This window comes from Ciona intestinalis, chromosome 5 (assembly GCF_000224145.3).
Source record: "Ciona intestinalis chromosome 5, KH, whole genome shotgun sequence".
Classification (NCBI taxonomy): domain Eukaryota; kingdom Metazoa; phylum Chordata; class Ascidiacea; order Phlebobranchia; family Cionidae; genus Ciona; species Ciona intestinalis.
In genome coordinates, this window is record NC_020170.2 from 2,861,409 (window position 1) to 2,886,035 (window position 24,627).

General features: G+C 33.0%; 4 protein-coding genes, 1 long non-coding RNA gene and 1 other non-coding gene across 8 annotated transcripts in view; 2 read left to right on the forward strand and 4 right to left on the reverse strand.

Moving 5' to 3' along the window:
• htt (huntingtin) overlaps positions 1 to 11,157 on the reverse strand; it is a gene marked incomplete in the record, with an annotated part of 23,062 nt that extends 11,905 nt beyond the window's left edge. The window contains 22 exon segments of the mRNA NM_001355427.1: positions 1 to 127; positions 426 to 536; positions 1,204 to 1,350; positions 1,695 to 1,825; positions 2,064 to 2,141; positions 2,275 to 2,425; positions 2,752 to 2,821; positions 3,078 to 3,236; positions 3,842 to 4,152; positions 4,716 to 4,877; positions 5,287 to 5,467; positions 5,841 to 5,959; positions 6,498 to 6,593; positions 6,781 to 6,826; positions 7,228 to 7,603; positions 7,916 to 8,129; positions 8,541 to 8,689; positions 9,179 to 9,368; positions 9,645 to 9,815; positions 10,108 to 10,259; positions 10,636 to 10,748; positions 11,006 to 11,157. The exon segment at positions 1 to 127 is cut by the window's left edge and continues 86 nt beyond it. Of these exon segments, the coding sequence (NP_001342356.1) occupies positions 1 to 127; positions 426 to 536; positions 1,204 to 1,350; positions 1,695 to 1,825; positions 2,064 to 2,141; positions 2,275 to 2,425; positions 2,752 to 2,821; positions 3,078 to 3,236; positions 3,842 to 4,152; positions 4,716 to 4,877; positions 5,287 to 5,467; positions 5,841 to 5,959; positions 6,498 to 6,593; positions 6,781 to 6,826; positions 7,228 to 7,603; positions 7,916 to 8,129; positions 8,541 to 8,689; positions 9,179 to 9,368; positions 9,645 to 9,815; positions 10,108 to 10,259; positions 10,636 to 10,748; positions 11,006 to 11,076 (3,325 nt within the window).
• A 393-nt stretch (positions 11,158 to 11,550) lies between these two features.
• LOC100180341 (phospholipid phosphatase 5-like) lies at positions 11,551 to 13,721 on the reverse strand. Its single transcript, XM_002120013.4, has 6 exons — positions 13,398 to 13,721; positions 13,083 to 13,191; positions 12,786 to 12,958; positions 12,416 to 12,534; positions 12,116 to 12,286; positions 11,551 to 12,037 (listed from the first exon to the last, which is right to left on the reverse strand). The coding sequence occupies exons 1-6, from the start codon at positions 13,478 to 13,480 to the stop codon at positions 11,865 to 11,867; spliced, it is 828 nt and encodes a 275-aa protein (XP_002120049.1). The 5' UTR covers positions 13,481 to 13,721; the 3' UTR covers positions 11,551 to 11,864.
• A 1,439-nt stretch (positions 13,722 to 15,160) lies between these two features.
• LOC100182684 (cytochrome P450 2U1-like) lies at positions 15,161 to 19,362 on the forward strand. Its single transcript, XM_026834651.1, has 9 exons — positions 15,161 to 15,476; positions 15,715 to 15,860; positions 16,121 to 16,223; positions 16,532 to 16,641; positions 16,703 to 16,824; positions 17,169 to 17,314; positions 18,185 to 18,329; positions 18,390 to 18,553; positions 18,952 to 19,362. Exons 1-9 carry the CDS (start codon positions 15,210 to 15,212, stop codon positions 19,267 to 19,269), a joined length of 1,521 nt encoding a protein of 506 aa, XP_026690452.1. The 5' UTR covers positions 15,161 to 15,209; the 3' UTR covers positions 19,270 to 19,362.
• Positions 19,363 to 20,028: 666 nt separating this feature from the next.
• On the reverse strand, positions 20,029 to 21,344 carry LOC100177980. Its single transcript, XR_182066.4, has 3 exons — positions 21,242 to 21,344; positions 20,940 to 21,068; positions 20,029 to 20,243 (listed from the first exon to the last, which is right to left on the reverse strand). It is a non-coding gene; the product is annotated as an uncharacterized LOC100177980 (transcript).
• An 87-nt stretch (positions 21,345 to 21,431) lies between these two features.
• Positions 21,432 to 21,920, reverse strand: LOC113474283. Its single transcript, XR_003395940.1, has 2 exons — positions 21,810 to 21,920; positions 21,432 to 21,745 (listed from the first exon to the last, which is right to left on the reverse strand). It is a non-coding gene; the product is annotated as an uncharacterized LOC113474283 (long non-coding RNA).
• Positions 21,921 to 22,111: 191 nt separating this feature from the next.
• Positions 22,112 to 24,627, forward strand: part of LOC100185054 (major vault protein) — a 12,131-nt gene continuing 9,615 nt past the window's right edge. For 2 of the 3 annotated variants that reach the window (XM_018811905.2, XM_002119281.5), the window contains exons 1-4: positions 22,126 to 22,217; positions 22,505 to 22,637; positions 22,854 to 23,049; positions 23,477 to 23,597. In XM_018811905.2, the coding sequence (XP_018667450.1) occupies positions 22,199 to 22,217; positions 22,505 to 22,637; positions 22,854 to 23,049; positions 23,477 to 23,597 (469 nt within the window). In that variant the 5' untranslated portion in view covers positions 22,126 to 22,198. Of the gene's footprint in view, positions 22,218 to 22,504; positions 22,638 to 22,853; positions 23,050 to 23,476; positions 23,598 to 24,627 lie in introns of all 3 variants that reach the window. The other variant, XM_018811906.2, reaches the window with a different exon arrangement.

Consider the following 24,627-nt stretch of genomic DNA (forward strand, 5'->3'; position numbering starts at 1 on the left):
AGTTAAGCAACTCTTCAGTATAACTCCCAATATCTTGGAAGTAGCATCACAACTCTAGCACTTGTGATAAAACATCAAGCGTTGAAGAGAGAAACGAACAAAATCTGTCATCACAGCCAAACTCCAGGCTCCCCTACGCATTGTATTGTTTAGTGGTTAAAATACTGTATTTATTCAACTTTTCTTGATTTTTAGAGCAAGTTTGTATTCATATTTAAAGCATTAAAAACTTAGAAACGGGTTAAACTTTTGTTTGTATTATAAAAACTTTAAAATAATTTTATTATAAAACAAAACACCTTATTACAAAAAAGTTTTATTATAAAAAAAGAAAAAAGTCTTCAGCAGCTTTTCTACTTTTTTACCAGAATATCATTTCTTTTAGAAATACTAAAACTTTGTGGTTTTTTTAATTCAAATTAAAAACTTACTTTATAGTTTTTGTATGACCCAGTTAATTGATCAAACAATCTCATCAGAGTTCGGTTGTTGTAAAATGAACCAATCAGCTTCTTTGTTGGTTTCTCATCTTGATTCTGATTGGTCAATGAAATTTAAATTATTAAATTAAATATTTAAAAAAATATTTTTAATAAATCAGTTTAGTATAGTGATATCTGAACTGTAATACTATTGTAATAAATACAAATAAATGAAGTTTTAGACACTTAATGTAATATGGAAAAAATCTTTCAAATGATAAAATAATGTGTCAATTTAAATGGTTGATTTCTCATGACTCAAAAGACTAAAATAACGACTGTCATTGTCTGCCATGCGATGATAATTAACTTAAATTTATTCATATAAAGACACCATGTATGGTATGTAATAGACTTTAGCAAAGCAAGGAACTGGTTTAAGAGATAATTTTCAGACACATGTACCACTGGATACTATTTGATATGGGTGTGGTCCTACAGCATTGCACAACATGAGACCTGTGATTTATACCAGAGTTGGCCCCCTATTTGTATGTGTCATTACACAGGACTTATGTAATACAACCAATAAAGAACTGCAAAGAATTTGGTTCATACAATTTTGAGATTGGACAAAATGGAATACAAATTTACTGATACATCACTCATAAATAAACACAGTTTCAATCCCATGCCAACATGCATGTTATAAACATGAAGAAAATGCCCAAGCAGCCATGCAGGATGAAAAATAACGTTCAAAACATTCACAATTAAACACCTCTTTGTTCCCAGGCTTGCCGAGCGACGATGTAGGAAGCAATTTCCTCGTCAGCGGAGGAGAGGACCTATTCTGCTCGCCAGGAGCCTTTTCCTTCCTCTTTATCGGACTAGGGATGTTGCCAGGAGCGATATTAGGAAGCACGCTCTGTGTTTTTGCGTCCAATCAGTGTGAAATTAAGTAATTTTGTGGGAAAGTGGGGTGTGTGAGAAAAAGTTAATTTTTTTTGTGGATTTTTTGATTTTGTGCGGAAATATTATAAAGTTACAAAGATTTATAAAATCATAGCAGTAAACAATGAAGCTTAAGCGAAAATAAACATCATTTAAAAAACATAATGTTACTTTTATATGCCCACTCTGCAGTGTTTTAAATGATACCAGTTTGTTGTTTTTCAGGTTCTTTTAAAATAAAGAAAAAGTAGCAAAAAAAACATAATTAAGCTTTTTTTTCAAAAGTAAAATTTTATTTTTTAGTTTTTGTGAAAATACCTTATTTGGTGGTGATGGAGTTACTTCAGATATCACGTGATGCATGATAGATGAGAGTCTCGTGAGATGCGTGAAAAGCTGATTTGCATATGAACCAAGCACTGGATCATATATGGTCGCCCAGCTACGAGCTGGAGACAAAAAATGACAAAATTTTGGAGAAATGATTAAAAATGATGTTGATTGAGAAATCCAAGTTTGTATCATATCAGTTTTACAAACTGTATATTTCAAATATAATACTTTTTATTCAAAACTTTAACTATGATAGAAATAATTTTACGTTTATACAGTTGTATGAAGAAGCTAATAAAGTACTATATATACAGTACACTATGCATTTAGATATAAAACATAACATATCTTTACCATTGGAAGTTACAGTCTTAACTGAAACTTTTTCAAAAGACTGGTCTTCAATAGCAACAGGACCAAAGACTTTCAAACCTGAAAATTATACAACATTTATGTGCCTTTTTTCTTTTCCAAAAATTTGTCTACTTTCTGCACACAATATTGTATTCTATTAACTGGCCATATATATATATATATATAGTATTAAAATACAAACATGATATACCATCACTGGCAGCTCCTGCAACAAGATTTCCCGCCAACACCAACGCATCGCTGTGTGCAGTGACATCAAGTGGTAGCCATGCCGAGTGCAATAATGACATCACAAAAGGAAGAATTCCAAATTGTTGCTGGCTTCCATTAGGATTTGAAGACTTGAAATTTTGGGAAAATATTATTTTAGCATTGGGGTAAGAGGCCAATCCTGGCCCAGTCTTAGGACCTATTATGTGCCATGCTGCAGGACTTTTCCGCATAGAATTTTAGTATAGTTACCTATACTGCGCACTGTGTAAAACTGTAAAATGTGAGCTAAAGTACATTTCAAATATTTTGTTTTTTTTTAAATTAAATTATTTTTGGACTATTTATGGTAATTCTTTATTGAATAATTTTCTTGACAGTCAGGTTTACATTTTAAAAAATTGTTTGTCTTAAACAAGAATAAAATTTGTCTTTGTAATATATTCAGTTCACTGACCTGTCTCTTTGGAATTTTAGAATCAGAAGAATTGGAAGAAGTTTCACTTTCATTGCTTGAACTACGAGACCTAAAATATAATAAAAACAAACAAAATGTATAAAAACAGGAGAATAAGGCAATTTCATTGCACGCACCCTGTCTTTGTGTAAGTATGGGGGGATTAACAAATTTTTCATTCCTGTCATTTTTTTCTGTATTATTGAGGTATTACTATTGCATCGTATTTGCTGACAAAAAACATAAAAAAATCTTAAAAAGTTCTACAATAATAAGAACAACGGTTCTCTATGCTTAAATCAATTTACAACACTTAAATATATTACCTATCATCAGTAACTGCATAACATCCCCATGCAACAGGGTGATTGGACACCATGTATTTGATTGACAGTTGTTTGAGTGCAAGCAAGCAACCATATGTTTGGTGTTTATTGGATGAATTAGTTAGCATGGTGCTTACTTCGCCCACTATGTAGGATAAGCTGGAAAGTAACTTGTGTTAGAATATAGTATGACAATAAGTATTGTATAAATTTATTTTATATATATTATATATATGGTGGGGTGGAGAAAGATGGGACACTTTTAGCATATATTATCCAAATATCCGGATCATTTTTTAAACAATTAACAACGCTCTATGGGAATCATGAGGATACGGTTTATAATTCCTTGAATGTTCTTAGTTTACCACTCAATTGGACAAGAAAGTAGATGGAAAAAGTGTCCCATCTAACCCCACCCTACTATATATATATATTTATATACATATAACAGCAGAGTCACAGTTCATTATTGTAAGAATTCCACAGCTAGCTTAAAAGAACACAGGTAATAGTAAAAGTAGGGAAACTTGATTTTTAAGAGTTATGAAGAAACAAATTTTCAGAAAATGATATTTAATTGCAGGTTTAATATTAGACTGTTTCACCTTTCGCAATATTATTGGTTCTGTTAATATAAATTTTCTCAAACTATTTCAATATTGCAGTTCTTTGGCAAAAACAAATTCAAGTTAATTTATAAAATATTTACATTTCCAAAAAAAAACACATTTAAAAATAAATTTTTATTTTTTAATTTTTACCTGTCTGTTATGCTCCCACTATTCTTGCAATCCATCTCATATCCTCTGTATGTTTTCAACAAGCTCTTCGCTGATCCCGCATCATTGCTCTGCTCCTCTTCATCCTCGTTCCTCATCTCTGAACCTCCCATCCACTGCCGAGTCATCTCGGCAGCTTCAGAGGTCAAAAGGTCTCCGTAGAGTTCATTTGGGGTTGGGAAGCTTGTTGGCATGGTTACGATGGTGGCAGCTGCTGTTTTCCGGAGCCGCAGGTCATCGTCACACAAGCACTTGAGGGCGATTGAGAGAGCTTGATGGGGAAGTGACTGTGTCTGGTTAAAAAAAAATAAAAAGTAATTATTTCATGTGATGTAAAATATATACAGGAGAGTGGGGGAAGACGGGACACCTTTTACCTCTATTTTCTCGCCCCGTTTAGTAGTAAACGAAGAACAATCAAGAAATTATAAAACTATATGCCCATGACTCCCATTAACCACTAGTAATTTAAAACATGATCAGGCTATTTAGAATTATGTGCTGAAGGTGTCCCAATTTCCCCCACCCTACTATATACATCCTGTTGCAGACATACTACATATATAGGATGTTTTTGTTTATGACCCTAAAGGCCAGATATTTTGTCTGCTATAATATAATGGAGTCTGTAGAAATATAAACACTATATATATATATATGTGCTTAGTTTCAGTATTTTTTTAAGGTTTAGACTCCAGTGGTCTTCAATGAAAAAACAACAACAAAAATCATATGATTAAAAAAAACATAGCCATACATATATATATATATATGTATTATTACATAGTTTTCAAAAATTAATCACAAAAGTCAACAATAGCCCAAAAATATCAGTCTCAATAATAAAAAGATGCACCTTCACAGATGCAGCATCTCTTTTGGTAAGCAGCTCCAAATAAGCGATTTGTCTGTAGTTAAGTGAAGCAAGAAGTTCAAGCAGGCTGACTTTGATAAGCCAATACGTGCTGCTTTGTAAACCAACCACCATATGTAACAACTCCAATCCATAGCTGAAGTACTGGTGAAAAGAAAATCAATATAAATATGAATATGAGGCTCTTGATGACACTTTATGTTTTTGAAGGGTTTTTTTGTAATGACAGAACCTTTTTGGTGGTTATTTCACGGTGGAGCAGTTTGAGTTAAGTTTTTACAAGAAAGATAGAACAGAAATCTATTGTTTTTATCACAATAGATAAAAAAAATTCTGAAAACTGTAAAATTAAACATTAAACAATTTAAACAAGTGATCACTTAACATATAATGTATTTTTATTATATTTAAAATAAAATCTTTATTTTATATATCTGGGACTTCAGATTTAGACCTAATTCAGCCTACTACCATTGTACCCCAAATAAAAAGCATTTAATTTAAAATTTTTAAATAATTTTATTGACTTAAAAATAAATTTTAATAAACTTACCATGCTATTTAAAAGTGTGTGGACACATGATGTCACTGCAGAGCACGCTTGCCTCGTTGTCGTGGATGACTCGTCAATTAATCCACCATGAATCAGCGAAATAAGGTCCTCAATTGTTGGACATTTTAAGCTGGTCGAAGAATTTCTTTCAACGTTTTTAAACCAATCTTTTATTCCTTTTCTGTGAAATGGGGAGAAATAATAGTTAACTGCCATAGTATAAACTGTATTTGTATTTTTTGAGAACATTTAAGTTCAATTTTTTTAAATAACTTTTCTGTTGGTTGCACTTTCAGTTGTTAAATGCACCATTTTGTTATTTACTGGGGTATCAAAAACTAAACATGCATTAAATGGTAAAATGTAAAGAAAAAACATATGTAAGCCTAAAACATATGTAAGCCTAAATACTTTACCTTAACAGTTAACAGTTACCACTATGTACTATTACTTAATACAGTTGTAAAATATAAATTAAGTTAATATAACACAACGTATACCACATGTTTCACCAACACAAAACAGTTACAAAAAAAGAAAAACAATATTTTTACCTGTTTCGTGTTACTACTGCATCAATAAACACACTGGCTAATGTAACAGCGGAACCTCGCAATTTGGGGTCCGAATGTGTTGAATAGAGAAAAACATTCGTCATATATTGGCTTGAACTCTGTGGTAAATTTAAATTTTACACTTTTTGTAATTCAAACTTATTGTGTAAATGTGTTGTTAAGGGAAAAAAAGTCTAATAAAAAATATGAAATCAACACACACACAATTGTTTATATATATATATAGATTTTTTGTGGCCAGGAATAATTTAATTTTTAAAAACCGTTAAGACTTTATCAAGGTTAAAAGTCTTGAGTGTTTCCAAATGGGGAACGAAAATGGATCTTTAAAATAATATATATTCATCGAATTTTTAGACCAAACAAGTGTTCTTGGGAATATTTATAGATGAGACAGTGACCGTAAGTACCACAGTTCATAGTGTAAATCGTTTAGGTTCATTAAAATTAAACAGTTATGCATTCCAAAAATGCTCTTAAACCTGACAGCACTATTTTGCAGTCAAGTCGGAGCCCATTATAGATTCCCATGCAAATTAAAATGGGGGAAATATCAATGTACTATACATATACTATGCTATACTGTAGGACATCACCCATATAGATGTAAATTAAATTAACTCTAAGCACAATCACCTCATAGTATAGAAGTGAGTGGCACACAGCAGCAGGATAAATCTTAACAAGTTGAGATAAAGTGTTCATGGTCAGGTTCTTATTGCTTACTCTGACCTGCAAAGAAAGAAAATATAAATTTTGTTCAAAAATATGAAACAAAAAATTCCTACTAGTTAAAAAAAACAGACAAGTTTGTTAAAAATAGTTTAAAATTGAAAATTAAGCTATGGGTACACTTTTTTAGACATGACCTACTTTTTTATTAAAAATTTTCTGTTTGTCAGTTTTAGTTCAGTTTTACCTGTTTATCTGGCAGGACTTCACCTGTTTCCATTGACAATAAGAATCTAGAATGAAGAAAATTAGAAAATAGACAAGTTACAAAATTTATAACAGAAAATTTTAGTACATTTAGCTCTGTATGAAATAAGAAACAAAAGTCAAATTATAATGGGTATGTGCATCGAGTATAGGCGCAAATCTTTTAAAAAAACAGGGTGGTCCTTACACAATATCTTATTGTTTTTACCATTTACTGAGGATTTTCATCAATTTACTTATACTACATGTTGGGGTAATGGGCCAAGTCTGGCCTAAGTCCCAGGTCCTCACGGATCTCACCAATACAGAATAGAATATACTATGTGTACTTAGATTATTTACATGGAGTAGCATAATTGATTCCAGGATATACAATATATGTATACCCTGCATACCCAAGTTAGGTACCCTTGGCTTCAAGACCTACCTTTGGCAGAGCATTCGGGCAAGTGTTATGATTGGTAGTGTTGAACTTTCAGTTGCATAAAGATGGGAAACAGGGATGAGGTCCGAAGATGTAGAAATTGGATCAGATGCCATCTTTTCAAGGGAGGACTCGCTTAATGACTCTTCGTGACCATTTTCGGGAAGTTTGGCATCTTCGTCATGATTAGTGATGGTCTGATCCAAATCAGAAGGTTCTGTTTGATCTTTATGTTCAGTTGCTCCGTTTGTTTGTGAAGTTTGCTCATTATGAGGTAACAATGGATTGGATGGAGGGTCTTGATCTTCCACAGGAAGAAGTCGGATGCAGGAAAGTTTATCCTCGATTGTTGAGCTTGCGAGGCTGCTTAGGGATGATACTGCAATAGATATTTGGGCAATTTTAAGTGATGAATATTCTGTTTGTTTTATACTACTGTTTCATGGCTTTGCTGTAATGTTGGGATAATAGGCCAGGTCTCGCCTAAATCCCGGGTCCCATGGCCTGCAAAGCTATATAGAATACTGTAAAATATTTTAAACTTTTAAGTGGTTATTAAACAAATATATCTGTGTTTCGAATCGGTATACTGTTAACTACTACATCCGTTACACAAAAAAAAATTATTATTTTTTAGGATTCAAAACTGGTAATAAATAAGTGCTGGTGTGCTGCACAATATTTTTCTAACCTTCATCTGTAGTAACTGAAGTCGCTTTTGTTTCAACTTCATCTGGCAACACTGTGCTTGGTGTGAAACTCGTTGGTTTAAGCTTTCCACATACAATCAACACGGAAGCAAGTTCTGATGAAAATTCATTAAGCAGATGCTCAAGCAGTTCCAGTGCTGCCGTGACGATGGTGTGGTCAGTGTTGTCCAAATAAAAAACGCAAGCATCAAACACCTGTAAAAAAAACAGTTTGATGAGAAATAGGAAACATTCGGAATTAGAAAAAATATTTTTGTAATATTTTGTATTATTTTTGCAGTATTTTTAGTAATATATTGACAAAAGTGTTTTTTGTAATATTTTTAGTAAAATGTTGACATAAGATTTACTGGGTTTGGGGGTGGACCAATTACAGCCTAAATCCCAGCTTTTCTAAAAAAAGGGGCTCACACACATAGAACAACAAATATCTAACAAATGCATTTGGAATACCAAATTCGAGATAAAAAGCATTTCATTAAAATACATTTAATGTCACAAATTTTATTTGCATTCAATCCAAATTATACATCATATTAAAAACAAACATAATAGAATATAAACTAATACAAACATGAATCAAAATGATACAAAACAAGGCGTTACCTTTAAAACAAGGTCTCTGTGTTCATTTAAAATATGTTGCTCCGATATTTTTCCTGGAACACACGTTTCAAACAGCGGACTAAGAATTCTTAAAGCTTGCAAACAACCCAACACAGTGTTCCTGTCTGTGTTTCTTTGAAGTAGGATATCTGAATATAAAAAAATACAAAGTTAAAATGTGCATTGTTTCGATTTTTAAAAAATATTGAGTAAAAAGTAATAAAAATGTACACCTTTTATGATACAAAATGTGACCTTACCTATACAAAATCTAACTATAAGTTGTGTTTCAATAGTAATAATTAAATTATTGATTTGCAAACATTAATTGATAAGCATTAGTTTTTAGCATAAATAATGGTACATGTGTGTGTTTTATTCTTGTTACACCTATTAAATTAAGTACTTCTCCACAATTTTTTTTAGTACACCAGCAACAGAATTCCATATTTCCTTGTATTACACAGGTAATAAACGTTCATAATTTCTTTAATTTATTTTTACACTTATTGAATTATAAGTACAAAGTACTTCTATACATTTTTTTGCCATTTTAACAGAAACAAAAGCTCATAATTTGTTGTGCTACACTAGTATACGATATTCATAATTTCTATTTCTTTAATTGTATTACTCACCTAATATTGAGTTCATTAAAGGGCCAATTACCAAGTTTTGCTTCCTGCAGTTTAGAATAACAGAGTGGAGACACACACATGCTGTTCGACGCATCGTCGCCGATTTGTGAGAGAGATTTTTGAGAAAAGAAGCAAGAAGACCTTGGATTTCTGATTCACTTGCAAAGGGTCCAAGAATTTTAAAGATTTTCTGAAAAAAGGTTTTTTTTATTAAGCAGTGAAGCCAAAACTATTATAGCAATTAAACAGTAAAAACTTGTTAACATTTTTCATGTTTTTCATTTTATCACATTTTTTCTAGGTCCTCACTCTGGTCCAAATAAGGGTAGCGAGACACACCGTACGACTTTAGTATTACAAAATAGAACCATTTTAAAAAATGTTTTCTAAGTTGACATTTTACATAACCAGTCAAAAAGTGTACAACCTAGCCTATTATAAAATATACAACCCATATCTTCCTCACCACAAGTGATAACCCGAGTGTCTCCTGTACTCCATCTTCCTCACGTTGGGAGATGCGGCAAAGACATGGGAGGAGATTGAGGATGTAGGGACGACATTTATTCGAGCGGATGTTGTGAGAAAGACGAGAGAAGCGGTCCAAAGCTGCTCGCAAACTACGAGGGTGACCATTCTAAATGTAAAGGATATTATAAAATGGAATCTTTATATTTTTGTTCTGTTCTATATGGGTGAGCTTTTATTGGCATGCCATGGGATTTATGATTTGTCCCATTAGCGCGAAAACCTACAGCCTAAAGGGCATAGGCTATATAAGTTGCTATAAATCATTGTGTACCAATATATAATTTATTAAATTTAATAACTTAACTTTTGGGACAATAGGCATCATATACCTTCAGATTATAGTCTACCAAAATTATTACAAAATTTTAGGTTTTAAATATTATCTACAATTTCACCACCTTTTTGATTTCTTTGTAGAGTTCAACCAGTATCTTACTGTTGCTAATTTCATAAAGACCTTTAATGAGACGATTTAAACATTCGTTTGCATTAAGCCTCACATCTGCATTGTCATCTGCGCACGATTGTAGCAATGTCTCAACAGAAACAGCTGGAAAATAATACAAAGTGATTTAATATAATACTTTTAAATAAAAGTGTTAAACATGGTGCATATGCTTTAGTAGTATGGTCAATAAAAAAATCTGTTTATAAATATTAAATAAAAATGGTGTGGCATTTGATATGATACTTTTTATAAAAAGTAAGTGCATTGCTATCATACTTGCTTAACAAGCTATATATCTGTATCATAAGGTTTCTAAACAAATTTGCATGTTTTGCAGAAGATTTGTAATGACTACACGCATGCACATGAAAAAAATAACCAACTAGCACATCGTGTCTGTCAGTGCCATATTAGGCAAATAAAACTGTCTTCAATCAAGTATATATGGCGAATAAAACATGATTCTGTCGTTTCTTACCCAGCAAACCAGGATAATCTGCTAAGCTTCTGATTGAAGGAGAAATTATTGATTCCAATACAATGTTGCAGTGACTTTGGCGTTCATTTGGAGACTGAAGTGCATCTTTTTGACTGAAAATAGTTATTTTTGTTAAATTTGAAACACTTTATTTTTAATTTTAACGACTTTTGTGTGTTAGGTAGCCTAAATAATATAATAACAGTGTTTTAAAATGCTTAGATTTTTAGGCTTTACCAAAGCAACAAGTCTGTTCGTGTGTGTGCATTGTACTATTGCAGCCTTCAAAAATAAAAATAAATCGGAAAATTAAATACAGAATGAGTATTATAAGTTAATGGAAATAATGACAATTTAAATGCAAACTGACGTCTTGTCTTCAGAGCTGAGTCCACCATAAAAAAACTTCAGAGCATTGACAGACTTGACTAACTTTTCCATTATGTTTGTAAGACTAAATAAAGCTTAGCATTCGCGGTACGTTCTCACATTGCAAATGTTTATTTCACACAAAGCTATAATCCTGTAAAATTGCACGTGTAAGTATTAAATACATTAATAACAGAAAGAATATAAATAATATTAAAACTACAATTGAAAAAAACGTCATTTTGCCAAAATTATACATATTTCAGTGTTTCATGACATATTTTACGCTACATTTCAATATACGTTTTTCCAGTAGCCAATCGTACGTTCTGCCGCCAAAATCGCAAGAAACAATCTCGTTCTTCAACGTTAATATTCGACACACCTTCTTCCACTGGTCTATTCCAATATGACTTATTGACTGTAGATTTTCTACAACGTTAATATTCGGCATACGTTCTCCTAGACCTGGTCCAATGGTACTTATTCAGTACAAACTTTGTCACTGTAGTACCAAAGCGATGTTGACACAGAAGCCATTACAGACAAACTGTACCAAACGCAAATGTATTTGCCAGTATAAAGTAAAACATTTGAATATGTAAAAATGTTCAATAAGTGGTAGCCGCTTCCATTTAGATTATGTTCCATATAACACCAGCTGCATAAAAACAAAGAATATAGTAGCGACACTGATGAATAGATAAACTTTTACCAGTGATAACACAAAAAAATGAACAACAGACTCTTAAACAAAAGTAATGGCTAGAATTGGTAAAAGTTTAGCAGATGTACACACAACCAGTTGCACAAATTAAAGCAGGGCACCCGAATTGAACTAGTGAACGGCAGTACATATTTCACATGACTTTGGTTCCACCAGATACCACTTCATACAGGTTGGAACTAGATTTCACTTGAGGTAAACTGTCCATGTATGGAACACTGCATTCTGGGGAGCTAAGAGGTGGGTAGTACTGTCGATATCCAAGATATGCTATGCTCAAACCCATGATTGATCCAACTGTTACATCTACAAATCAAACATTAAAGTTTGGGTGTCTACTGATTATATATATGTAAACCAACAAATATACGTCTACACACCCACCTTGCCAGTGGTGCATGTAGTCACAAGTTCTGCTAATAGCTGTCAGTGCTGCAATGAGCAGGGGAATCAGACACGCACAAAGCCTCCATGACTTACCCTGGCCACCAGTTGAGAAACACTGCAGCTTTCCAGCTATGTAAAAAGCACAGAATCCAAGGCTTACAAATGCAACTGAAATTAAAATCAATCAGTTCAGTTACAAAATGGTAGAGAGAAAATAAATCATTTTTTATACTATAACAAATGTATATAGGTTTCATATTTTTACTTATAAGAGGTATGAAAATACAATAGGCCTACATGAAGAATGTCCACTCGGAAAACTTTTTCTTCCTTCTATGATAGTTTCACTATCACCAGTGCAAAGTAAATTGTATGTTGATGGTTGACCCTCAGGTAGAACACCATCTTTAAAACACCTGTTTTAAAAAGACACATTTTAACCAATGATTTATCACTTGAAGAAAAAAAAGACTGGTATTTTATAATATGGTGATCCATAGCCGTAATAAGTACATTTACAAATAGGGTTGTCTGTTAACTCTGCACATTTATATTCGTCTTGGTATTATATGAGTTAACTGGTAGAGTTAAAGTATAAAATACAATCCACCATATTCAAGCATCAGTATATAAAACAAATATATATAAAACAATGCATTTAAATCACCTAAAGAAAAAGTCAGGTCTAGGTCTTCCCACTGTAAGCTTAACAGCATTGGTGAGCACTCCATTGATGACAAGGCATAATGTTGAAGATAAAAAAGCAGGAACAAGATCATTTCGCATCCCGATTCCACTGAAGATGAGGATTGTGATGGGAGGAGAAAGAGTTGTGATCAACTGAAGAAGATCAACATTTATAATAGTGGTAAACAGGATTTATCCGACACAACAACAATGTATACAATTTTTTTATATATGGAAACACATTGTACAAAAATATTAACCAGCATAGGATGCATACATATAGCTTTAGAGTAGAGACTCTTGGATTTAGAGATATAGGATTTTTGTACAACCACCATTCTTCTGGTTGGATCAATCTTTCAAATGGTTCTTGCACTTCCGTATACCTGAAAATAAAGCTTTGAAACTTATTTTTACAAATGGCTGATTTAATGTTTGGCAAAATAATACAAACTAAAAATACCTTAGTAGTTAACATTTCTTGCAGTATCTAGTTGTTTTTACATTTGTATTTTTAAAATTACTCTGTACAGCAAATATGTGTCTAAATAAAGTAAAAATTCAAAAACATAGTAATACTACTAATACTTACATAAACACCCCAATCAAGACAAGTCTGATGAGCACTTCACTAAAAATATAAAACGCTCGGTTTCTTAAGCAGATTGAAGCCATTACAATGATATACTGCTAACCAATGGGGCATTTGTACTAGGATTGGGCTTTTAAATTATATAAAAAAAAAACAAGATTTAGAAAAAGCAAATTTGATACTCTGATATTAAATGAAAAAAAATAAATAAATGCTAAAAAGACTTGAAAAAAGGCATCAATAAAATACCATATAGAACATACATATAGCTACTAGGTTATACCTACTACTAACAAATTACCAATAAGTAGGACATTTACGAGCATACGGCCATGTATTCTGTGTATTATGCGCCATCTTGTTTTACACGTATTTTTAACACATACAGGGGATTTCCCTACGCAAAAAGTGATGCAGATTACAGCTATGTGGCCGAGAAATTAAATCAAGTGTTTTAAACAGGATCTCCTTCACACACAATGCGCATAAAACCGCATTTTTCAGTAACATACGAAATGCTTTATATTTCGCTCCCCCCAAAAAAACAAGTCGGTGTAAGGACGTCATGTCATTTTGAAGTGACGTACGTATACCTGACGTCACTCTTTCATGACGTATCAGGATTCTGATGTCACAACACTTAACCACAAAGGACTGAAAATAACTAAGCGAAATTTAAACGCCCGGTTACACTGTTAAAAAAATTAAGTTTATCTTTTAATGTGTTTAAATAAATCAGCCGTCTTTGTAGCTAAATTGAATTACATAAGTACACGCCTGAGTAACAGTTTGGCATTCACGTCGGTTCGCGTCTACAGTTCAACATCCAAACCCACAGTCACGTGTTCGAAAGTCACCCTCACGGTTTACCACACACACACACAACCAAACAGCGTGAAGATTGCTGGAGCGTATGCAACGACGCAATACTGAAAAGCCACACCTGTATCGCTGTATGGGTACTGTTTTATTTTCGTAGATTGATAAAACTTGTTTATTTCGTTGACAGGCTACTTTAAAGTCAGAAAATCATTGATTAGTTTGCAGGCTGGTAGAAGAAATGCCGACCGGTTGATTATTTACGTGAGTAAGTGACATAAATTTGCACAATGAACTTCTATTAAGCAGACACGTATATACTCCGAGTACACATTAGCTGTTATGCTTTTAGTTGCATGGGGACATATTGCTTTTGGAACTAAGGACGGACGGAATAACTGAGAGTAGAAAGGAAGTTGACACAACGCAAAGGCGATGCTTTTAGTTTATTTTAAAGTTAAATCATTGTGTGAAACATTAATAATGTTGTACTACATAGAAGTTTCAGTGACGATGTTCAACTTGATGGTTATACATTAACACGAGAAACTCATGTAGGAAGCACTCAGCTTTATATTTACAATGTTCTTGGTTAAACATTGTCCCAGACATGGAAAGTTTTATGGGATATTGTAAAGGAACTAAAATTCTTATACTGTCAGCAGAAAACGATTTTTTCGTATGCTAGTTGAGAATATCAAACTTTTAGCCTCAGCATTTATAGTAGGGTGGGTGTAGATGGGACATCTTTTCTTTATATTTTCTCGTCTCATTTGATAGTAAATAAAGAACATTTAAAGAATTATAAAACCGTATCCTCACGACATTCTATAGACCATTGTTAAATGTTTAAAACACAATCAGGATATGTATATTATGTGCTAAAGGTTTCCCATCTTCCCCCACCTTACTATATACGCAAAGATCTTACATATATATTTAGAAAGTGTTGCAGAAACTGGCCTTGTCATTACAAGAAACGAAATTAGAAAAATGCTGTTTCATTTAATGAGTGGCGTTAGCGTTTGCTTATCGGTTGTATTTTTCACTGGCTTCCTTGCTTTGTGTTGCTGGTACAAGCGGCCGAAGAACTTTCCACCAGGACCAAGAGGTGTTCCTTTTCTGGGAGTCATACCATTTCTTGGCAATTATCCAGCACGTGTAATGCAAAAATGGAGCAGAAAGTATGGTCCTGTGATGTCTGTACGTATGGGGAGCCGGGACTTGGTGGTGCTTAATAATCATGAAAATATACAGAAGGTAATTGTAGTGGAGTGGGAGACACCTTCCCATTCTATTTTCCCGCCCCATTTGGTGGTAAAGAACATTCAAAGAATTATAAAACCTTATTCGCACGACTCCGATAGACCGTTGTTAATGGTTTAAAAAAAACGATCGTATATTAGGATATTATGTCCCACAGGTGTCCCACCTTACCCCACGGTACTATATAAAATAAACTTGGTGTATAAGCGTCAAATGAAATTACTTCCAACAGGCATTAGTGATGCAAGGTCAAATTTTCTCTGGAAGGCCAAACATGCCGGCATTAACCCAGGTAACAGATGGACTTGGTTTGGCTACCATAGACTATACTGATCATTGGAAAACTCAACGTCGGTTCGGGCAAACTACTCTGAGAGGGTGAGTCAAACGGATGTACAGTCATTACTGTCAAATTCATTGACGTATAAAGATTTAGATTGTTACATTTGGGTAAATTAAACATAAAGTGATATAGCAGGGAGGGGAAGATGTGACACCTTTATCACATATTATCTAAATATCCGGACAATTAACGACGGTCCATAAGAAGTATGTGTTTACTTTCAAATGGGACAAAAAAATATAGTTAAACTGTGCCCTTTCTCCTCACCCACTATATTACCTGCTTTACTTATAAGGTTTGGTGTTGGCAAGCGAAGCATGGAAGATCGCATTGTGGAAGAAGTCGAATACTTGAACAATGCTATTCGTTCACATAACGGAAAACCATTCGACATACTGGTAAGCCACCTCATAGGAATCCTCCAACACATGACATAGGAATCCTCCAACATATAGAGTTAGACTATTATAGAGGGTGGGGTGAAAATGGGCAACTTTTCATTCTATTTCTTGTCCCATTTGGTAGTATAAACAAAGAAGATTTCAACAGTTATAAAACCATATTCACACGACTTTCATATAGACCGTTGGTAATTATTTAAAACACGATCATGGTATGTTTGAATAAAATTTGCTAATTTTGTCTCATCTTACCCCACAGTACTATATGCGTCAACTTTCTAACTGCAAATAAAACCATTATACAGGGCATTCTAGGAAATGCTGTTTCCAACAATACTTGTAGCGTTGTTATGGGAAGAAGATTTGACTACGATAATGAAAGATTCAAAAAGATAATAGCAACACTTTCAGGGCTGTATGTCACTTTATCCAACACCAGCATACATAATAACTTGTTAATATACAAACTGCCACAGGTTTACTAACCCGAAATCGAACTCTACAATTATTCTTGTTTTGTTCATGCCATTTTTGATGAAGATTCCCCCATTTTCTTGGATCAACAACAAACGAGTGGATGGCATTAATGAGATTAAACGTAAGTTATCTTCATGCTATATTTGGGGTAACTCTCTTTAAAGACGTCTCCTCCGTTATCCAGGTCATTGCTTTACGCAGTATTAGAAGTTTAGCTGGAAAATATTTGAACATAAATGGCTCATATATTTGTCTGCTAGGTGCAGCGACCACGTTTATTTTCTTTCAATTAAAAGTAAATATGTTTTTAACTGTAAGCGTCTTTAAACAACTGTTGTTTTCACACGATATCGTGTTATTTCGCTTAAATTATTTCTAAGTTTTCGCCACCGTATTAACAGACAAATAAAGTTAATATTATTAATATACTGTAAATTATTTTATTTACAGTATATATTTGATTAGGGCTACTGAGAGAAATTGTTCATGAACACGAGTTGAGATTTGATAAAGATGACGTTCGAGACTTTATGGATGCTTTTATTGCTGAGCAAAAAAAGAATGACAAGCATTCGTCATTCACGGTAAGCATAAAAATTACACGTTGTAAATAATCACGTAAAGATGACAGAAATTATAATTCGGTTTATTTCTTAATATTAAAAGAGAACTGAATTGTAAATAATAGATTTCAAGTAAAATTCCGTATGTTAAAAAGGTGGCGTATTTTTTAAATTTTAGTTTTGAAATTGCGGGAGCATCTTGTTTTTATAAATGGTTTTACGATTGGTTTATAATGTAACACAAGGAACAATAAACAGTTTCTATTTATTCAAACTGTTGAGGTGGTCTGCAGAACAGAAAGATGTGCGTTGTACTTTTTGTATTATGACACCTGTGTCTTAACAAACACAGTTTCTCTGTCGATTCATTTTACCTTTTATGAGTGAATATCACAGAAATTAAAAAGAGTAGAACGCGCAACTGCCCAAAAACGTGATATATTCTTTTTTCTATTCACGTGATCGCCAACTCCGTTCCCATTTCGCTTGGTCTCCATTGTAAAAGATAGGCGCATAGTAGTTTTAAGAGGTTTTAGCTGTTTATTTTAAAAACTACACCAATTGTTCAAGTTTATTAGGCCAGTTTAGTTATTTGGTAGGTTAACGCTTACAGTTTACCACTTGTTTAGGAAATTTAAATATTTAATAAATTTAATTAAAAACCTTCAAAAAACGGGTTGTTAAAAATATATATATATATATTAGAAAATAGTTGTTTTACCCTATGACTTAAAATTAAGTCAAAACACGAAGAAAAACTACATAAAACGCCCTCGATTCCATTGACTACGATGGTAAACGGAAACGACCCGCGAAAGAGAGAGACTGTATGGCCTTTCTCCTTTGTCAACATTGGAGATACGCGTTCTATTTTTTTTATTTCTGTGGTGAATACATGGTGATTCAATTTTATTTTAGGATCTACAACTGTTGCAATATGTTCGGGACTTGTTTGTTGCTGGGACAGAAACGACAACCAGTACACTAAGGTGGTCAATCCTGTGTTTGATTCATAATCCGGAGAAGCAAGAAAAACTACGAAAAGAAATCTATAAAGTTACGGGTAAATTTCTAAATCAAGGGGTATGTTGGTGTTCTAAATGATAAAGTTACTTTTAAATAGGCCAGGATAGGGTACCGGCGATGAGTGACAAAGCTCAGATGCCTTACACTTGCGCGTTCATGCAGGAAGTTTTTAGATACCGCACTCTGGTTCCCTTAAGCTTATTTCATGCAACAAATGATGATGTAAGCTTGAATGGATACCGTATCCCGAAAGGAACAACAGTAAGAATTGTATATATATGCTGTACTTAATATAATGGTAGTAGGATGGGAAAGATGAGACACTTTTTGATTCTTTCGTCCCATTTGGTAGTAAACACAGCGGATCGTTTGAAGATTTTAATCCATATGCTCACGGCTCCCATAGACCGTTGTTAGTTGTTTAAAACACGATACAGATATTTTAATCTTACGTTCTAAAGATGTCCCATCTTACCCCACCCAACTAGATATACAATATTCGTATCATGTTACATTAGACCCAACTTAACTTGTGCCAGAACTGTGGTTGTATATTTACTTATCCTCCCGTATTTATAAATCATATTATGGGAATCAAAGCGTGTCTTGCTTTGTTTCTCGTTAATGCTTATAGGATAAATTAATTAATAAATATACAGGTATTACCTAACCTATGGGCGGTACACAACGATCCTGATGTGTGGGACGAACCAAGCAAGTTTAAACCTGAGCGCCATCTCGATGAGAAGGGAAACTTTGTTCAGTCTAAACACGTGATACCTTTCTCGGTGGGTCCACGTCAGTGCTTGGGAGAACAACTAGCTCGAATGGAAATCTTCATCTTCCTGGTTTCAATGGTTCAGAAGTTTGAGTTTCTTCCGGATCCGAACGAACCGAACCTTCCAGAAATTGAAAATGGGTCGTGTGGTACTGTGTTTGTTCCTTTCCGGTTTAAGCAAATTGCAAAGATGAAGTAATTTAATAATTTAACCAAAAAATGTTTATAAGTGTTAATTGTGTCTAATTTTTGCATACATATGTAAATAAATTAATTGTATATAATACAATAATTTGTTATTTTGTTAATTTTTTGTAATTGTAAATGCAAGAAAACAGTCATATCCTATCGGTTTTAGGTTCATAGACAATAAGTTTAAAAAAGGAGTACACAAAGGTAATATTTAATAGGATCAAATCGTGTTCTTGGCGGTTGAATGCCTATTTTTGTTTGACCTCGCATGTCGCAATAGCTCGTAGGATTATAACACCTCATGTCGCGCACAATATTGCGCGGCAATCTCTTCTCTGGTGATATAGCAGGGTGGGGTAACATGGGACATTTTTCTTTTCTTTTTCTCCTTCCGTTTAGTCGTAACTTTTTTTTCTCGTTCCATTCAGTCGTAACTTGTGTTAGTTGTTTAAAACACGATCAAGAAATATAGGAACTACTTGCTAGCAGTATCCCATCTCACTCTAAATGCTGTATATGTTTACAACATTAACGTACGAACACATAATATAGTACTGGTTTAAAGCAATTGCCACAAAGGATCTTGCCCAAAGACACATACGTCCACGATGGTGGCACCACCGTAAAACGTCATGAACCCCTATCCTTTCGGTTAGAGGCAAGGTCCTCTGTCTCTAACCCTTGTACCGCGACGTGCCGACGTCATATGCGACAAGACCCCCTACTCTAATACTAACCAATAACCACATCAAAATCCACAACTGAAAATCCGCATTTAACAGTTTAATCCAACAATTTATTCAAAATACGATTTTTTTCAAACTGGAACACAATAGATAAAAGTTGAACTTATTATTTCTTAAACATCAGGAACCAAACGATGGTATTGAGAGTCATGCCAGTCAGGATTGCATAGAGGCCTTTGTTAAGTATGTCATCAAACTTTCCACTTCGATGAACTGGCAACTTGGCCTCTGCTAACTGGAGTAATGCAATATTTAATTATAATAAAATATGAGAACAGTTTCAACAGTATAATATTATATAGTAGGGTTGTGTAATAGGATATGTTTTTATTATTTTTATTTTCCCAATTAGTAATAAACAAAGAATATTTACATAAATTTACATCTAGCGACTCTTAAAGAGTCTTATTACTTGTTAAAAACACAATCAAAAACATAGAATTTAGGTGCTAACAGTATTACATATTATTCTTACCCAATAGTACTACACAACACTAATTTACTGGAAGCATAACCATTTACAATCCTTTCAGGATATATTCTACAATTTTGCCTATTTTATATAAAGTTAGCATAAGCCAATAATTCATATTCTTTAAATTAATGACACTTTATTAAAAGGTTAATATGTTATAGGATAATTGATAATATATTAAAGAACAATTGCTTCACTGTTTCAAGAGTATTTACATGAGAAGATAAAACGGCTAATATTATTCGGATATATCACATAATATATATATATATATATATATATATATATACATCTTTAAAAATAAAATAGAATACATGTATTTTGACAAAACAATTGTTCATATATGATATATGTTAACATGATTGGAAAACATTAAATTTTCTCACTCGCTGTAACGTCTAGATTTTTCTTATGTTAAATGTATTTGCAGATCATTTAAGAAAATCACATATATACCATCTTTAAGTGGTAATCTTGTTTCGCTGCAGTCTTTGGAAAAGCTCTTGCAAACTCTTCGCGGCTCCTTGTTTTCCATCCAACTTCGGCAACTTCACTAAAGCCACGTCGGTATTGGGAAAGCGCAGGCTGCAAAAATACATAAAATTCAAAATTGCAAACATAGTCCAAAATAATCCAATTAAACCATCATAAACTAGTATATAATTTTGTTTTTCTAATATTGGTAAAAAGCAAACAGGTACATGCTCCTTCTAGCCTTCTACATAACACATAGATAATGTTTTAATTTAATCACTTACCCGGATAGCACGTAATAAAGACATAGTGAACAGTTCAAACTTAAAATTTAGCCTGCCAATCTGCAAACACAACACAACCTTCTGGTTTACCCTAAAATTCTTACACGGTAAATATAAGATTGTGAAAATAGTTTAAGGGACTTTTTGTGTTTTGCGCTATGCACAACTTATTCTCTACATGGATAAACTTATTTATAGACGTACAGGTTCCATACACGCCAAAGATTGGCTGCAAATACTGCAAAACTGCGATTTAATCAGAATTGAATTGTATATTGTGTGTACGTGATGTCGATGTCGCGACCTTACAAAATTATTCGAGTGTGAAAATATTGTGCAGTGAAGCGTATCAACATAGAAATTTTAAAAAAACGCTAAATGTGTTTTGGAGGTTGGTGTTGACTTCTGAGTTGTTGGCATTTTCCCTCGAGTGGTGCAATGTGTGAATGATGCAATAGAACGGCAAACAAATGTTTTCATATAGTTTTGATTCGACTCTGCCATCTATGAATAATATTTGTTCATAATAAACAATAAAACACATGTTAGCTACTTAGCTTACACTTACATAAACAAGAAATTCAAAATAAACATAATTCAACTACTGGAGTTTTTAATGATTGTCACATTTTAAACACACACGTGTATAAAAGTTTAGCCACTCGGGCCGTTGATAGAATGTATCCTGCATATTCATATCTCGAACGAGTAAACACAACAGTTTCGATTCGATAACCGGCGATGCGGTATCTCGTGACGCTGTTTACAGTTCATGTTGGTCTAGAGTGACGTCCTAGACTCTATAACCACTGTAACCAGGCTTTACCATGAGTTTTTTTAACTCGAATGGCAAACGATCAAGTAAATATTTTTTAATGGGGTACTAATGTAAGTTTTATTTATCGCCAGATTTAGACTTCATTCTGTTGCGCCTAATCTTATCACTATTTAAAAACAATGAGCAAGGGAAGACAAGGTTTGTTATGATTTTTTGGTTTTGTGTGTATTTTAAGCTTTTACTAGGATAATGTATTGAGTAGGCTTGTCGCTTGTGCCCGTGTGGAAGTGGTGCATATTAATATATCAGTAATATAGTAATGTGGGGTAAGATGGGACACATTAGCACATAATATCTAAATATGCTGGTCGTTTTATAAACAATTACCAACAGTCTTTTTTACGCAAAGAATAATTAAATAAAGAATGAAAAGTGAGTTCCTCCTGAATCAGTAGTTCATTTTAATCAATTTTTTTTTATTTAAGGAATCTCTGTTTCAGGAGAAGAAGCGATTTATCGCATTCCACCATATTATTACATCCATGTCTTGGATCAAAACACCAATGTCACAAAACTTGAGATTGGACCAAAGACCTACATACGTCAAGATAATGAAAGGTATTTTTTTCTGGGCCAAAAACTAGGGGTTACAATTCTGACTGCTGACTAAACTATTTTACATCTACCATACCGATGTATGGTTGCTGAACTTGCTGTCAATGGTACTGACTATAAAATTTGATATCCATCAATGGACAATATAAAAAATTGAAAGTGTTTTAAACTTGTAACAAAACATTTTGTTAATACAGTATTGCTATTTTTATCTCTCAGAGTAATCTTTGGTCCCGAGCGCATGATAACAATCCCACCCCGTCACTACTGTGTCATCCAAAACCCAGTTGCGAAGAATGCTGATGACCAAATTCAACTTGATCCATCTGGCCAAGCTAAATTAAATCACGCCGACCAGGAGATTCGTTTAGCTCAAGATCCTTTTCCTTTGTATCCTGGTGAAGTCTTGAAAACGGTTTGTTAAGTTGGCTAACTTGTGTTTTATAGTATACATATATGTAATTCTTTTAATAAGGTAGATTTAAGTTGTGAATGTAGGCTAAAGTCTGTCTATCCAACTTAGTTAACTTGTTTGTCTATGTTTTGAGTCCGTGGAAATTCACCTATTTTTTATTATTGTTTATTGTGTTTGAAAAGGCTCCATATCATTTAAAAAATTCTTTGTCTATTCTTTTCTTTGTCTAATTAAATGTGGTATAAACTTTTGGCCTGTACATGTTTTACACAAAAGTAACATCTAGATTCATATATTTTTGGCATTGTATGACCTCTGGTTCTAACTAATCTTATATTAAGTTAACATAAACTGTTAACTTCATATCATCAAAGTAATGGGAGACTTCACTATTATGTTTTACCATTGTTTGTTTATTTCTTTGTAGGCAGTTACGCCTTTAAGGGTTGTAACAGCGAACACAGCTCTGAGGCTTCGAGCAGATCTTGATTTTGATGAAGATGACACTCATCGTGTGGCTGGTGATGAATGGCTGTTTGAAGGTCCAGGTAAGAATGTGTTTGAAATACTACAATGCACAATTACATATATATATATATATATATATATATATATATACACATAATATAATATATGTGTTCAATTTTATAGTTTACTCTCCAGTTTATAAAAGTTTTTGTTATTTTGTGTTGATTACCAATATTATTTCAGAGCATTTTGGTCACTAAGTATTAAAATTTATGAAAAGTGTGTTAAAATACTAAAATATATATAATGCATGTTTTATAGTGGAATCTGCATTTTTTATAAGTAAAGTATGTTCTATTTCTATTGATTAACAATACTGTTTTATAGCCTATTGGCCACTACATTTGATCCTACAGTACACTATATTATAACATGTAGTTTATTGTGTGCTACTGTCCAATATTCAACAACATGTAATTTAGCTTAAACTTAAGCTCTAATAAATATCCATTATCCAATGGCTTTAGTACTATACACAATACATGAATATATATGCCTATTGTGCACATCACAATATGATATGTTACAGTGTGGTCCAGACTCATAATCAACCTATTGTGTTGGTAATTTAACATAGTTTGAAGTCATTGATGCATCATACAAAGGAAGGAGCTTATTGTTTACACTTTATGATTATTGCTCTCTGTGTTTCTTTAATTTCATCAAAATAATTTATTAAAACTATTTTTGACATTTTATCATTTATGTAATGTTAAAGTACTATAAAAATTTGGTTGAGCAGTTAAAATGTGAAGCTTTGATCTAATCTCTGAAGACATGAAGCAAACTCAAATTGCATTTTATTAAAAATTTAAATAAAATAACATAACATGACAGCCTTAATTAATAAAAAAAATTCTTTTAAAAACAACCTGACACGAGCTATGGAAAAATCGGAACATAATATTTAAAAATTACCCTTAATGCATATCCTGTTAAAATAATAAAATTAAATAAAAATTCTACTAGGTACGAACAAAGTTTATCAAATTATTAATTATCTTTATGGCTCATCCCATTGAATTAATGCAGGTAATAATTTCCAGGTAC

What these genes read in the sequence shown, in the direction of transcription:
- LOC100180341 (XM_002120013.4), bottom strand. Translation starts at nt 13,480, where the DNA reads ATGGCTTCAATCTGCTTAAGAAACCGAGCGTTTTATATTTTTAGTGAA. An exon ending in GTCTTGATTGGGGTGTTTAT is followed by an intron (nt 13,192 to 13,397) that starts GTAAGTATTAGT and finishes CTTTATTTTCAG; the next exon opens with GTATACGGAAGTGCAAGAAC. An exon ending in TCCGAGTGGACATTCTTCAT is followed by an intron (nt 12,287 to 12,415) that starts GTAGGCCTATTG and finishes TTTTAATTTCAG; the next exon opens with TTGCATTTGTAAGCCTTGGA.
- LOC100182684 (XM_026834651.1), top strand. Translation starts at nt 15,210, where the DNA reads ATGCTGTTTCATTTAATGAGTGGCGTTAGCGTTTGCTTATCGGTTGTA. An exon ending in AGAAATCTATAAAGTTACGG is followed by an intron (nt 18,330 to 18,389) that starts GTAAATTTCTAA and finishes ACTTTTAAATAG; the next exon opens with GCCAGGATAGGGTACCGGCG. An exon ending in GTATCCCGAAAGGAACAACA is followed by an intron (nt 18,554 to 18,951) that starts GTAAGAATTGTA and finishes ATAAATATACAG; the next exon opens with GTATTACCTAACCTATGGGC.